This window comes from Phaenicophaeus curvirostris, chromosome Z (genome assembly GCF_032191515.1).
Source record: "Phaenicophaeus curvirostris isolate KB17595 chromosome Z, BPBGC_Pcur_1.0, whole genome shotgun sequence".
NCBI lineage: Eukaryota > Metazoa > Chordata > Aves > Cuculiformes > Cuculidae > Phaenicophaeus > Phaenicophaeus curvirostris.
In genome coordinates this window covers 46,635,566-46,651,494 of record NC_091431.1, presented here as the reverse complement: position 1 = coordinate 46,651,494, position 15,929 = coordinate 46,635,566, and the positions used below count along the sequence as shown (strand labels likewise).

The 15,929-nt window shown below is 40.5% G+C and overlaps 1 protein-coding gene across 1 annotated transcript in view; it reads left to right on the top strand.

Moving 5' to 3' along the window:
- SLC1A1 (solute carrier family 1 member 1) overlaps window positions 1-15,929 on the top strand; it is a 53,132-nt gene that overhangs the window by 17,482 nt on the left and 19,721 nt on the right. Inside the window, exons 3-4 of the mRNA XM_069880291.1 lie at window positions 12,517-12,609; window positions 14,384-14,498. Of these exons, the coding sequence (XP_069736392.1) occupies window positions 12,517-12,609; window positions 14,384-14,498 (208 nt within the window). The remainder of the gene's footprint in view (window positions 1-12,516; window positions 12,610-14,383; window positions 14,499-15,929) is intronic.

Sequence of the window (15,929 nt, the reverse complement as noted above, 5' to 3'; positions counted from 1 at the left end):
AAAATATTTAGGAGAAATCGTTATGTGTCTTTATCTGTGTCTTTAAACAAGACATGGGACTCACTGTTAGTGGGAAGGGCTTGTCTCTCTGTGTTTGGCTGTGAACATTCCCTGGAATGAGACATGAAAGTATTTTCTTCAAAAGTAACCTCATCATTATTGACTAAACACAGGGCATACCAGGACAGCACCTCAACCCATATTGTGTGGATGTACGTCATGTCGAAATACTGGATTTTGGTGACTAGCAACATTTTTGCACAGGAATCACGTGTTGGTGATATGATCTGTAGCTCTCTTTGTTAGTATTAGAATGCCTTAAAAGGTAACATAACATCCTGAAAAACATCAACTTATTCATATGCTCTTGAGACAGTGAGCTACATATGAATGCATGTGCTATGACAAGATCTTTGTCCATTTGGACCTAGTGATGTAAAAGAAGCCCACTGCAAAACTATTGATGATAGGAATCACTCCTTGAGATTCCAGGAGCTTCTGTGAGATTTTAAGCATTTAGTAATTTTAACTTCTGGGAGAAATCCTGTCTTAGTGGAAAAACTCTCACTGACTCCTTCAATTACAGCAGGATCACACAGTCTATTTTCAACTCTCCATCTTTGGTTGAATGGAGAGCTTTGTAGAATGTGGCTTTCCTTCACAAACCCTGTTCCTCGGTGTGTAAAAGAGGAAGGGCATTAGTCACTTTTATGTAGTGTATAAGGTGCAATCAGTGTTTTTTTTCCACTGACCTGCCTGGAGGCAGAACTGTAATCTAGTGAAAAAGGTAACATAAGCACTAAGCATTTATTTTTTTGGAAAAAATATGAAAAGGGTGGTTAATAGGGCTTTGTTTTGGGGACAGAAGAGTCTGAGTAGTGACATATTCTTTTGCAGTTATTCTTAGTCTACCTCGGAGCCGAATTTTAATTGTTCTTTTCTTCTTTTTTAAGGGATGGGAGGTGTAAGTTTAAATTAATTTGACCTACTAGCCTACTGCTGATAATTCTGTTCAAAATATCTAGCTTTTTTTCGATCTCCAGGAGATCTCTGTCCCTCAAATTGGCACACTGATGCATCAGTCTTGTGAAGGAATTGTTTGTATTTTCTGTTTCCTGCTGTAGTGGCATGGGAAAGTTGAAATGAAAATCAAAAACCTAGAATGTTACTCAAGACAATTGCTATGACATCCGCAATTACACCTTTACTGAGTGTAATACTCCATGCCCCAAATCAACTTCTTTGAAGCAATGCTCTAAAAGAAGAAATGAGTTAGGCAGATAACAAAGTATGTTCTTTTTAGTTGGCTTGTATGGAGAAAGAACTGAGACTAATCTCTTCTGTGCTTCCTGGGAAACGTTGATCTAAACATTCTGGGAGTACTTACAAGCCTACAAGTCTTTGAAAGTTTTGGAAATACACAACTCTTAATTTCTTTAAGAGAATGATAATTCTCTAGAATTCTGTAGTATATTTCATCATATGTCTGTATACTGAGCAGACTAATCCTCTTGAATCACTTCTAGCCTTCTTTTTCTTGGGCTGAGATTCACAGGGTAGGTAATGGTAGTAAATGTTTGCAAATCTGTTTTCTGTTTGAATCACGACAGGGACTTAGGCTGGAGACAACTGTCCGTTTTCCTCAACAGTTTCTCCCCTGTACCTAGGTGCAAGCTGGGGAAAGCCCGGCCTGGAGCTAAGTCATCAACACAAAGCATCTGGATTTCTTTCCTGCGCCTAAGCCCCATGTTAATACCTAGTGGTAGGAGATCTTGATCTTACCCAACACCCTCAGCCCTCCAGAGACTACCATCTCTCTTCAGTCAGTCTTCTAAGCTGAGGTTATTTCAGACTGCCTGTCTCATTGATTTTAAAATTACAAACCATGGATCATGAATGTTTTCTGTCAAAAACTTCCCCTAAAAGCTGGCATCACATGTCTGATAAATGACCTTTCTTTGATGTTTCCAGGGTTACGCATAAATGCCAGAAATCTTAGCAGTGCAGCAGTCTTGTCTGTTTTGTTTTCTGCTTCATGCTTTGGGTTGAAAGGTCTGACACAGAACACAGCAGGTTTGTGTCTCACATGTCAATATTGGTGACATGATTTTACCTGCTATTCAACATCTCTTCTAAGTTCTACGATAACCCCTTCCTCATTTCATATCTTGTCTCCCTGGCAAAACATTAATAATGCTTTTTCTTATGTTTCTGACCTTTCTTGAACTTCCAGTCTTAACAGCTGCTCTAAAGAGGCTAAAACAGATGCATGGGAGCTTCCCGACTTGTGAATTTGTGCTGGGTCAGCTATGGAGAATATCAAAATTCCTTAAAGCAATTGATAAGGTATTTGTGGGTTACACATATATTGTTCATATATACATACACTGTTCCTCAGTTGTCTTTATGACAGCAGCTGTATGTGAGCTATAAATACAATAACTGTCTGCTTTGATTACTGCTACATTACGCTCTGAAGCATCCTTCCAATTCCACATTTCCCGATATCAACTGCACACACTTTGATTTGCACATCTTGCTTGTAGTATAAGGATAGTGATTCCACAACAAATGTGGCTTAGACTATGTGACTTCTTGCATTTGCAGAGACCACTACTTTCCCTGTGCAACCAGGTTGTTGAATCATGGCTGATGGATAGCTATCCTTTGTTCTTTTCCATTGTTTGAAATTAAAGTGTCAGTTTCCTACCCTGGATCTGTGTTTGGGAGGTTACAGTATACTTTATCACAGTGCAACCAAGTTTGGTAAATGGAGACAAAACGTACTGAATGGGAGACCGAGGAGCTGGAATGCAATGAGAAAAAAAAAATCAAAGTAGAGTATTAATCAGTTTGTTCTTATTTCTCATGTTTATCTTTGAAATTCAGAACAGTTAAGACTCAAAAACCTTTTTTTTTTTGTTCACTATATTATTTATCAAATTTAAAAAACACTTGAGACTTGTGCTCAGGAATAGACCTGCCAGTTTCAATAGTTACAAAATGTCGACAGATTTAAAGTACTGTAAAGGAGCACAGGCAAGAAAATAGTGGAAGAATAGTTCTGTTTTGTTTCCTATAACGCAGGGCTTCCAAATCAATTTTCCTTGGCAATAACCATTCCTGGAGTGGCAGGCAGCTGACTCAGCAGTGCAGCTACAGAGAGATGCTCTGTGACTGAGGCCCAGTGCATCACCAGCAGGCACATTAGTTTCCACTCCTTGGGGAATCCCTGATCTAGCTTAACTTACTCAAGAGACTGTCTCCTGGGACATCTGCACATTCTTTGCTTTTTTATGTTTCTGAAGTCACAAGGCCCTCTGAGAAAGCAGATCTGTTGTATACTGCTAGTAAACTAGTTACCTGGACTTAGGCAGGAAACTCGCCTTGTCCATTTGTGTCATACACGTTGTGCAAAGGACAGAAAATATTACACTACTGTTAATAAGTTTTGCCTTCAGTTGTACTGAGGGATGCTGGAGGTCCTGTCCCTGCTCTCCATGTGCAGTCATTGGGGCAAGGAGGACTGCAGAGTCATGGGCTATTAATGGACAAGGCTTTGTGCCCGTCCTCTTTGGGTTACTTCTGTCACAGTCATCTACGCCTTCCCCATCAATATCAGTTGACCTTATGCAACTGAGGCAACCTCTACATTATTCAAGGTTTTGAATTATAGTAATAAAACTTCAAAGTGCACTTCTGGTTCATGGACCATGATTACCACCAGCTCTCAAGGACAAAGAGCCCCAGAACAACAGCCATTCTGCGGCATTGGCAGTCACTGCCTCCTGTCCTTTTATCACCATGGGGCTGCTAATGGCAGCACTGTGCATGACTCTGAAGAGAATTAGTGTCTTCTACTCTTCTGCTTTCAAGCTCAGAACGTAAGCAACAATTCCACTGAATAAAACAGATTATATTTACATTTTTCCTCTGTTTTCCTGTGTGTGGACTTCATGATTAATTAAAGAATGTAGTGTAGTGCTAAAGTTTTCTTTTAAGAGTCTGGAAGATAAAACTTGTCCACCTGTATATTTTACAACATGTAATTTTGTGGTAATTCAAGCACTTTCAGTACTCCTGTTTTTTTGTATTCACTTCATACGTGTTTCAATTGCAACAGTGAAGAAGGCTATATTTCTGCTACATCCATGGACTGAATCTGATTTCTATTATTAATCTTGCTAGCATGTCCATCTTGGTAGATTGATGTGTCATCTTTCCTCCTTATAAGCTGTTATTGTATTCAACCCAAGGAAATAATATCTCCTGGGGAGGCATTAACATAAGATTATTTAATCTCTAAGAGCTTTCTAGAGGAAAATTAAAGTTTTCCTGTGTGTGATACTGTTTGCAAATAAGAGGAATGGAAGGCAGTACTGATACCTTCTTTCTATGCAGGTAGTCCAGTAAACTGTCTAGGGAAAGATCATAGTGTAATGCTGATTGTGCCAACTACCAACTGGGCAGCACAACAGTCCCTTAGCAAATGGATATGCAGGGTCAGAATTCTTTCTTCACATCTTATCTGAACTACCTTCCATTCTATAGTAATTTCTTCCCTTCCATTGCTGTAATCTGTTCACCTTCCATTTATTCCTTCCCTTCTATTTGGTATTTCCAAAGGTTCATAACAGATACTTTTTTCAACCCCATCCTAAATCATCTATTAAATGCTTTCTCAGTATTTAGAATATTCTTTATAACTACTGTTGCTTTGGAATTGAGAATTTCCGGATAAAATTTTTTGGTGGTGTTTTAATTGCACTAAGAGAGGTACTTATTCGTTACCTATGTACACCTTTCTCCCTTTTTTTCTCCCTTTCTGCCGTTCCCCCAAGATCTGCTGGTTTCTTTCAGTTAATTTATAAGACCTTCTTCTGTTGGGTTTAGGCAACAATATTAGTGGAATAACAGTCATTTGCTCCAAAGAAGAGAGATTAATTAATTTTCTGTCATGCCTATTGAAAAGCTAGTTGCTACAAGCTGTCATAGAAATCCTTTTCCACTACAATAGGTAACAGTGAAATTTGAGTAGAAAGGACAACTGCTGTTATAGAAGGACTGATGGAATAAGAATAGAAGACTTGTAGTAATGACCACTAAAGGCAGAGGTGGTGGGTCACCAAAAATTTCATTTGAGAGACTGCATATCACAGTGGTTTTGGGGCTTCCATTTGCCAAAGCTGCTTCATTACCTGATCTTCTCAGCCAACATCTGACTCAGAACTGTCTTTCTAATGAGACCTAGCTATAAGTAATTTAGTTAGCTAATGGAAGACTAGATACAAAAGGTAATTCAGAACCCTGTGACACAGCAAATGGGATGAAAAGGTAAAATCAGATGAGATGCATATCAAGTGAAAGACAGTTGAGGGTGATCTGCGGGTAATAATAGATAGCAACATCTGAATGCTGTGTCTCAGCTGAATGGTAAAGTCATGTATGGAATCATGCTGGATGAAGTCCTGAATGTGTGTGGTAGGCAACCGTGAATTACTTGGTTTGGCCTGACAGTCTTGTTCATATGCAAGGGGTGCAATATTGCATTTCCTAGAGAATTCCAGAGAGCAATAGGAAAGGGAGGAAAAGATAGACCGCTCAGCCTTTGGAGGGAGGCAACAGTAATTCCCGTTGAACCTATGTGTAAACTTAGATTTCAGGAAGAAACTGATCTTTCAGGAGATTATCTACAATAAACTTGTAGTAGGAGATCATTCCAGCTGAAAGAGCAGAGTGGTAGAGAAAAGGCTGAGTCTGAAATGGATGAGGGAAAAAATCACAGAGGAATCAAAGATGGCTGCAGTAAATTATATGCTCTGAAGTCACTAGTGTTACAGTGATTCTCCCTACTACGCAGCATGGTTTTTCCTTCAAAAAAGGAAATTTAACATTTAGTCTATTGGTACCCTTTCTGAGTCTCAAGGAGTGTGATTCCAACATGTGTTCCAAGTTAGGAAGAATCACTGTGGACTGATGAGTCACAAGGGAAACTATATAGGTGATGCCAGACACTGTGAGTACAAACATCTCGACAATACTGACTTCGTGTTTATGAAGTGTCTTGAATTCATAGGACAGCAGAGAGAACCTTTCCTAGCTGTGAAAAGGAAATTTTCCACTTGTATCCATCACCCAGCTATCAAACAATGGCAACATTTATAAGGAAATAGGATGAAATTTTGCTCTCTATTTTGCTCATTGCGCTCTACAACTACCTGAAAGGAAGTTGTGGAGAGGAAGGTGCTGGCCTCTTCTCCCGAGTGACAGGGTACAGGACAAGAGGGAATGGCCTCAAGCTCCACCAGGGGAGGTTTAGGCTGAACATTAGGAAAAAATTTTTCACAGAAAGGGTGATTGGGCACTGGCAGAGGCTGCCCAGAAAGATGGTTGAGTCACCTTCCCTGGAGGTGTTTAAGGGACGGGTGGACGAGGCGCTGAGGGTCATGGTTTAGTGTTTGATAGGAATGGTTGGACTCGATGATTCGGTGGGTCTCTTCCAACCTGGTGATTCTATGATTCTATGATAACTGTGAGATTCCTTCCTTTCCTGACAGTAGCCAATTAAAGCTGGCAGTACCCAGTAGAACAAGAATGCAAATTTGGATTCTCTTAGACACATAAAGGAATAAGAAAATAAGCAATAAGCTTACTACAAAAGTCAAAGCTGGAGCTAGACTTTGGTGTTCAGTTCCTCAAGCAACAATCACGTGTCGCTTCTGAAGACACAGGCCAAATACCGTTTTAGTATTAGTAGTGTTTCCCATTGCAAGTAGAAGAAAAATATGTAACAACTAATTAAAAACTGTCACATGCCTCTAAGAAAGATTGCTGTTATGACTTGACCATCAGGTCTGTGATGATCAGCAGATGCAATGAGAATGGTCAGTAAAAGGTAAATGACGTTCCAGAGAACAAATTAGAACGTAGAGGTCGTACCACATAGTACAGCTGGAATTTTGATACTGCTCATGTCTTATATTATAAACACTCCAAGTTCCATCTTTTAAAGCCAAGGACCTTAATGAATTTCAGACAGCTATCCATTTATTAAAGGCACAGTGTCTGCGCTGGTTCATTATTTTATTTCTCCCCTAGTATTTTTCAAATAGTGAATCTTATATTTTTGCATCAACACGTAACAAAGTGCACCCTGGCAGTAAAACAACACTACTATTTTTATATAAAACATGGTGGCCTGCTTAGAAGGATTGCTTTCTGAAATTCTCTACATGCATTAAAAGATTCTCCTGTGGTTTTTCTGTTTTCATTTGTCTGTTGCAACATTCATTACAAATATTTTTAAATAGACCTGACTATCCTGGAAGTCCATCATATCACTTTGGTGACCTAGTGACCACACATTTCAGCTAGAAGAGCCAAGATGGAAAGGAAGAATTAAACCATGCACACCTAGGAAAAGCTGATAATTCTTTTAAAGACCCCTCTAGAATCTTCAGAAATTCCTCAGTTAAAGCAGTAAGACTGATGGCAGTTTGGAGCACTTTTAGAACTGCATTTTGTCCTTGAATCAAGGTCTTACTCATAGATGAGAAGGCGTAAGAGCTGTAGTGTTCTACTCTTCAGGAATTTCTGTCGCTGTATTTTTGTTATAATAGTGAATTAGATGTCAGAACCCTCAGAGAATTGTGTGCAGTTGATATGCATGCCACTTCAGTTATTTGTCCTCTGTAATGTGATTACCTCCTAAAACTACTAGAGACAGCTATCATGTGGCTGGCAATTGTGTGGACATTGAAAGCCCTTGAGACAGGCTCTTCACCCTGGCTCTGAGTCACACTTAAGGAGAAGAGCCTGCCACCAGTACTAGGAGCTGGCTAAGCAGCATGGATCTTTGTACAGAGAGAACTCACATCTTGATCATCAAGTACAGCAGTGTTGGCAAAAGGAGGTAAACAACTCAGGTTTTTTTTGGTAATACTCAATGATCATCTGGTCATGTAGATAAGTAAGATGATGGAAAAACCAGATCCTTTCAGTTTCCTCTAATCTTCAGAAGCTTTAAGAACAGCTAAGATAGTTACTTACTACTTTAGTTACTTACTGCTGCAGGAGATGCTCTTAATGATGACACTGAAATTTGCAGAGCAGTGAAAAAAATATCGAGGTATCTAGGTATGATTGTTGTTGCTCAACAGAGTCAATCAGCACCAAACTTTGCAATCTCTCATAATGAGACAGAACACCTGGAAGCTCAAATCTTTGTGCTCAGCTGGGACACCTCTGTAGAATGGTATAACAAACTCTAAGGGTGTAGGCATTATCCCGCAGGGAACCAGTAAGATGATGATTAGAAGTCAGAAGAGCCCTGTGTTTGTTTCCAATCCTTATTCTAGCCCTTTTCACTCCCACATCTTACAGGACCACAGTATTATTGAAGTACAGTGATCAGCTTTTGAGTTACAGTGTTATACCTTATGCCAGAACCATTTGGACGTGTGTGCATTTGTACAGGCCTCCAAAGTGAACACTGATAGAGAGCTAACGACAATGTGGTACAATATCATCTGCTACAGAGAACATTTTATTTGCTTGATTTTTAGTCATGTTGGGTACTGACTTGCTTGTTTCAGTTTAAAATATTTATCCCAACTGTACACATCTCAGAGAGAGAAAATAAATAAATCTGTAATTCCTGAATCACACACTTTTGGGTTTTGACCTGAGTTGGCACTGTGGTACAGAGCAAGTGTTCTGTCTTGGACAGTAGATCGCTCAAGTGTTGTAATTTTTCTGTGCTGATAGCAGTCAGTCATTTGTCTGTCCACTCCATGCTGTATGAAAATGTAGTTTCCTATCAGATTTTATTATGAGGTTCACAAGTGTTGTTACCAGCATAAAAATTCTGGTTTATGTGGGAAATGCACGTTATTCCAATGGGCAGGTTAAAAATAGTAGGATGAGCTAACAGGGTAGTAACCTTTCAACATTTCTGAACATTTATTAACTGTAAGTGGTTCCCTCTCCTGCACTCCATTAAATAAAATGAAGATGTTAATATTAATGAGTATTTGATTTGTTTTGCCTAACTTCACAGGCTGCTCCTTAAGAACTGTCATAAACTCTTAAGTCTGTGTCAACAGTCAGCTTCAGAGAAAGATGTAAAAGCTTTATAATATCCAGATGCAGAGTAATTTTACATCATGGAGTTTTCAGTCTAATCTAGTATCTTGATATTTCTATAAACTGAAACAACTGATTTCTTTATCTTTTGTGTTAACTGCCGTGGCTTTGAGTATTTCGACAATTTCTGTACGGGTTCAATAGCTCTGTCTCCTACTTAGCTCTTAGCTTCAGCGACACTCAGAGGCAGCACAGTCTGCAATCTAGTTGCAAAGGTGATGAAAGGCATTTCTTTAAAACTAGTTTGAAATTTCTAAATGGCCATAAAGCTAGTTGGTGCCTCTTTCCACTGATGCTGTGTCAGGAGAGGAAGAGAATAGGAGTTGCCCGTTTTCCTAATAGAATCATAGAATCATAGATTCACCAGGTTGGAAAAGACCCACCGAATCATCGAGTCCAACCATTCCTATCAAATACTAAACCATGACCCTCAGCACCTCATCCACCCGTCCTTTAAACACCTCCAGGGAAGGTGACTCAAGCACCTACCTGGGCAGCGTCCACCAGTGCCCAATGACCCTTTCTGTGAAAAATTTTTTCTAATGTCCAGCCTGAACCTCCCATGGGGCAGCTTGAGGCCATTCCCTCTTATCCTGTCCCCTGTCACTCGGGAGAAGAGGCCAGCTCCCTCCTCTCTACAACCTCCTTTCAGGTGGTTCTAGAGAGCAATGAGGTCTCCCCTCAGCCTCCTCTTCTCCAGGTTAAACAACCCCAGCTCCCTCAGCCATTCCTCATAAGGCCTGTTCTCCAGCTCCTTCACCAGCTTTGTTGCTCTTCTCTGGAGTCGCTTCAGAGCCTCAACATCCTTCTTGTGGTGAGGGGCCCAGAACTGAACACAGGATTCAAGGAGCGGTCTCACCAGTGCCGAGTACAGAGGGAGAATAACCTCCCTGGACCTGCTGGTCACACCATTTCTGATACAAGCCAAGATGCCATTGGCCTCCTTGGCCACCTGGGCACACTGCTGGCTCATGTTCAGTCGCTGTCAACCAACACCCCCAGGTCTTTCTCCTCCGGGCAGCTTTCCAGCCAGACTTCTCCCAGTCTGTAGCACTGCACAGGGTTGTTGTGCCCCAAGTGCAGGACCCGGCATTTGGCCTTGTGAAACCTCATGCCATTGGTCTCTGCCCAGCAGTCCAGCCTGTTCAGATCCCCTTGCAGAGCCTCCCTACCCTCCAGCAGATCGACACTTCCACCCAGCTTAGTGTCATCCGCAAATTTGCTAAGGGTGCACCCGATGCCTTCATCCAGGTCATTGATAAAGACATTGAACAGGACTGGACCCAGCACTGAGCCCTAGATAGATGTCTTGTCATTGGGAATGTGGAGCGTGTTGCTGTAGGATTTGTTATATAGTCCACAGTACTTTCCCTGATGCAGAGGCACAAAATTACATTCGTTCTGCTGCATTGTGCTGGCGCACTAGTGGAGGATTTGAAAGACCTCAGATGGATTTTTATTCAAAAAAAAACAGTGAGTATTTCAAATTGTGGTGGCCATTTTGGAGTGGTACGCAGCTCTGGTTTGTGACAGTGAATTCTCTGAGTGGTTTACCTGACTCCAACACCTGCGTAGTTGGGGTTTTTTATTAGCTACTTGGGTTTTTTTACCTGAAACGTTATGCATTCTTTGTAGTCCAAAAGATCTGAGTAACTTCTGAAAGGGAAATACAGAAATCATTGAGATTTTTATTACATTTCCTTGGAAAGAATAAAAAAAGCTGTAGACCAATCTGGGAGCAGTAAAATGGGATTGACTCTGTTGGCAGTTGCACAAAGATGCTCCTGTACTTAATGGGAGTGGAGTTGTCATTAGAGGCAGAAGAGTGGACGAAGAAAACCTGGGGATTGGTTTATGTTCAGAATGTTCCAGAAGAACCTTACTAAACAGGAAGGCAAAGAGAGAAGAGTGTTAATCACAAAAAAGTTTAGAAAATTAGTTTCCTGAATTGGCATGAAGCTTTAACAATGCCAGTAGCATTGAAACATGTATTTCAATGATTTTTCAAGGCTTCATTATAACTTTTTCAGCACTTTAAAAAGCATAGCTTTGTTTAGGAACATTCTCTATACCCTTGTGACACCAGAATGGAAAAAAAAAAAATTAATCGCTCTTGTCAGACAGAAAATAGTAAATATTGGTCTTTCATGAAGTTGCAACCTTGTGTTGTAATAAAGTGTCACTTCTTTAAGTCTGTGTGAAACTGAGACTAATTCATGCTTCCATCAGTGGATACTGGTAAAAATTTCTGGAACACCATATTTCCTGCTTAGGCTCAGTTTTGTTTAAGTCAGTCTGTTCTCCTAGGCAAAGTAGTTTTATACATTCGCATTTCATGGAAGCAGCTGTAAATATGTACAACGAAACAAGATTATGAAAGAAATTTCAGAGGGACTTCAAAAGCTGCAGGTGACTGATGGTGCTATAATCCAGTCTTAACAGGACTTGGTTTGATGCACTTAAACAGGTAGACAGGGGTTCTAAAATAGGAGTAGGAGAAGCTAAGTGTCTTTAACTTTGGCAACATAACATATTCCACATGCAAAAATCAGTAGTTGAAAACAACTTGGGATTAAATTGGTCACTTGTAATCATCTTGTTTTTCCACTTCTGATTTTTCAGAAGTTTTACAATGTTGTCCTCCTTTCTGGTTATCTATAAAAATAAAAGAAAATTAAATTGGTAGTCATCCTGGAAATAGCAATCAAAATATTCAGGTAAAAAAGGGTCCATATAAAGAATAAAAGAAGTTATTGCAAGGCAAGGAACATCTGGAGTTTTCCTTCCTCCCCCAGGATTTCAAATGGGATGTCTATGTATCTTGCCCAAAAGCACGTGCCCCTTCTGTTCTGCTGAGGGTCCTGTACCATCCTCATCCCTGTTGTGCTTTGATGCCTCCTGCTATTCCATCAAACAAAATTATTAACATCAGTCTTATTAGTTATATTCCCATCCTTTCTTCCAAAAAAAAAAATAGGTACATAATCAGTGCAGCATTTCATTTTGGTAGGGTTTTGAGGTCCTGGGACAAGAAAGAGAAGATATGAGAGACTTGATTTCACTTTTTCCATTTTTTTTTTTTACATGCGTGTGGGTTGCAAATTAATGAAAACTGGGCAACAAGAGAAGAACAGTGCCAAGAGCTTTGAGTCCTAGAAAAATCCAGAGAAATAAGATTTTTGCAAAGCAGAAGCAGATATATTGGTCTGCTATAGACACTTCTCACAAATGCAACCGATATTTAGAAATACCTTGAATAAGGAAAAAATTCCTGCATAGAAATAAGAGACAATAAATAATTGTCTTTACAAAAATAACAAGTTTCTTCTAAGGATGTTTCTTAGTGTTTTGGTTTTGTGGTTCTTTTTGCAGGTGTTGCTGGTTTGGATTCCAACATTTCGGGGAAGATTGGTTTGAGAGCGATCATATATTATTTCTCCACTACGATCCTTGCTGTAACACTAGGTACTCTGTAATGCCGTAACTATTAAAATCCTCAGCACTGCATGATTATAAGTATACAGCACTGTAACATTACTGATTTCCCAAGGCAGGATGGGGAGAAGAGGCAGGAATCATACCAAGCATCTTGATATGCTTGTAGCCAAATACAGGGAGAATTTAGTCCTGCTGTTCACATTTGGGCTGTATTCATATCCAGCATGAAGCCACAGGCAATTTTGCCTTCAGTTTAGGGAGGATTTGATTACCTAAGCTGTCTGCTTAGGTAAACAGTGACCAGCAGTGAGAAACATGAGCAAATATTGAAGGCGAGCATTACCTAGAAAGTGCATTTCCTCAATGGCAAAGTGATAGTCAGTGGTTCTCAGATGTGAGTGTGCGTAATGTGTCCCACCTGAAAGAGTGACAGAAAATATTGCTTTACTTGTTATCTTATTTCCTTCCTTTAAGGATTTTGTCCTCTCTGTCAGTGCCAGACTCGAATCCTACCTTTCTAAAACTCACATCCCCACTTATAGGAAGTTCATACCCTACCAGCAAACTTGAATTCTTTCATAGTGGCTTAAACAAACATCTTTTGCCTATCTTCTTAAATAAGAAATCAAATCAAATCCTGCACTGTCAGCTGCCCTTCTCTGTGTGGCTTGTCATTGCGTTTGTTGAGCCTAAGTGAAACACGTATTTGAAGCATAAGACATACGTTGTATGTGACCTACTTGTAAAGTAAAGTGGTCTTTAACAACAGAAAAAGAATCCCATAAGCATGTATAAGGCCTGTTTAATTTCTAGAGGTTGCATCACTGAAAATAATGTATCACTGTGCTTACATTGTTTAGGGTACCTAATCTGGGAATTTTCTATTAAAAGAGTAAGGAAAATTAATAAAAACTACCATTAAGATGTGTCTAACTTTGAAATTGTCCCTATCCTGAAGGAGTGGTTAAACCAGACAACCTCCAGAGGTCCTTGCTGTTCTAAGTTATTCTGTGATATTATATTGTGAAGAGTTGCACAAATCCAGTTCAGTTTTATTCACAGTTGTTGTTAGAGAGCCTTGTTCCTGGCTGAGGAGTAATACAAATGCCTCTTGCTCCCCACACTGAGATTTAGCAGTTCCATTTGCTTTAGGTGTTTTGGGACTTATGGGAGGGGGGAAAAAATGTACATTTGGCAAAGTCTGATATGCCATGTAGTGGTAAAAATGCCTAAAATGAAGCCACTGAAATAAGTGGAAATTTTGTCATTGATTTCAGTATTCACAAGCTAGTAATTTTTTTCTGTTTCTGAATCCTTTCTTGCAAGTAACATTATTGCTAACTAAGTTTACCAAGACATCCTATTGTAATTCAGGGTCACAGGACAACACATTTGTATTTGTATTGGAAAGCTAGTAACAAGAAGAACTCTGTAAGGGAAAATGTAAGTAGCGATTCAAAGTATCACCATGCAGAAGTTGCTGAACACTTCAGCTAAAGCTAAGCTGAAGAAATTTACCCTTTTGGTGAGCAGTGATGATTTAGTACCATACATGTTAAAACAAAGCTACAACTCCCAAGTTCAGTGGCAGAGCTGCAAGTAGCTCCTTTTTGGGGGAAACCTAACATTTAAGGACACCAGCTATAGACTTCTCTTTTCTGAACAGCCTGGCATGAGCAACAGAGGAAGCATTTTTGGATTTTAGTGCACGAAGAATTTAGCTACATGGCATACACTGAGGCAGGATGCAGCAATGCATCTGCTTGCACTGCGAGCCCTTCTTCTGGTTCTCCTTCTGCAGGGATTATCTTAGTTGTGGCCATTAAACCTGGAGCGCGTCAAAGTGCTGATGAGATTGACAGAATGGGCAGTACTCCAGAAGTCACTACTGTTGATGCCATGCTGGATGTGATCAGGTGAGGTTTTCTTGTTCAGTTTCCATACTCTTGTTGCAGAAGCCTAAACAAATAGAAATGAAGTTACTAAGTGTAATACAATAAAAATACTTTCTAATGCTGTTTGGATGAATAAAGAGAGAATAGAGAGTAGTGGTCAACATGTCAGAAGGTAGTGGTCAACAGCTTGATGTCCAGATGGAGATCCATCTATTAGATAGTTGCCATCATGGAAACATGGTTGGTGGCCGCCTTTGCCATAGCAGTCATGAAGTTATCGATAGGGTATATGATTTTTGGAGGAGGGAGGAGGAGGAGCAGCAGCAGAGTCACGCTGGACATTCTTCAAGGTGGAAGTCTTAAAGGCACAAGAGCAGGCTGTCCCCACATGCCAAAAGTCAGGCTGGCGGGGAAGAAGCCTGGCCTGGCTGAACAGAGAGCTTTGGCTGGAAATCAGACAAAAAAGGAGAGTTTTTGACCTTTCAGGAAAGGGCAGGCAACTCAGGAGGACTACAAGGATGTTGTGAGGTTACACAGAGAGAAAATTAGAAGGGCCAAAGCACAACTATACCTTAATCTGGCTACTGCAGTAAAAGACAATAAAAACTGTTTTTATAAATACATTGGCAGCAAAAGGAGAGTAAGAGAATCTCTGTCCTTTACTAGATGTGGGAGGAAAAATAGTGACAAAGGATGAGGAAAACCCCAAGGTGCTTAATGCCTTCTTTGCCTCAGTCTTTAACAGTAAGACCAGTTGTTGTGTGTTGCCAGCACAGTGAGCTGGAAGACAGAGATGCAGAGCAGAGTGGAACACCTATAATCCAAGAGGAAATGGTTAGCAACCTTCTACACCACTTAGACACAGACAAGACTATGAGGCCAGGTGAGATCCACCCAAGAGGACTGATGGAACTGGCAAAAGTGCTTACCAAGCCACTTTCCGTCATTTATCAGCAGTCCTGGCTGGCTGAGGAGGTCTCAGGTGACTGGAGATTAGCTTATGTGACGCCTGTCTACAAGATATGCCAGAAGGAGGATGCAGAGAACTACAGGCCTGTCAGGCTGACCTCAGTGCAGGGGAAGCTTATGGAGCAGATCATCTTGAGTGCCATCAAGCAGCATGTACAGGATAACCAGGTGATCAGGCCCAGTCAGCACGGATTTAGGAAAGGCAGGTCCTACCTGACTAACCTCATCGCCTTCTATGACAAGATGCCCTGCTTAGTGGATGAAGGAAAGGCTGTGGACTTTGTCTACCTGGACTCTAGTAAAGCTTTTAACGCCATTTCCCACAGCATTCTCCTTGTGAAATTGGCTGCTTATGGCTTTGGCAGATGTACTCTTCACTGCGTAAAAACTGGCTGAATGGCTAGGCCAAAAGAGTTGTGAATGGAGTTAAATCCAGCTGGTGCTGGTCAGAAGTGGTGTTCCGCAGGGCTCAGTGATGGGGCT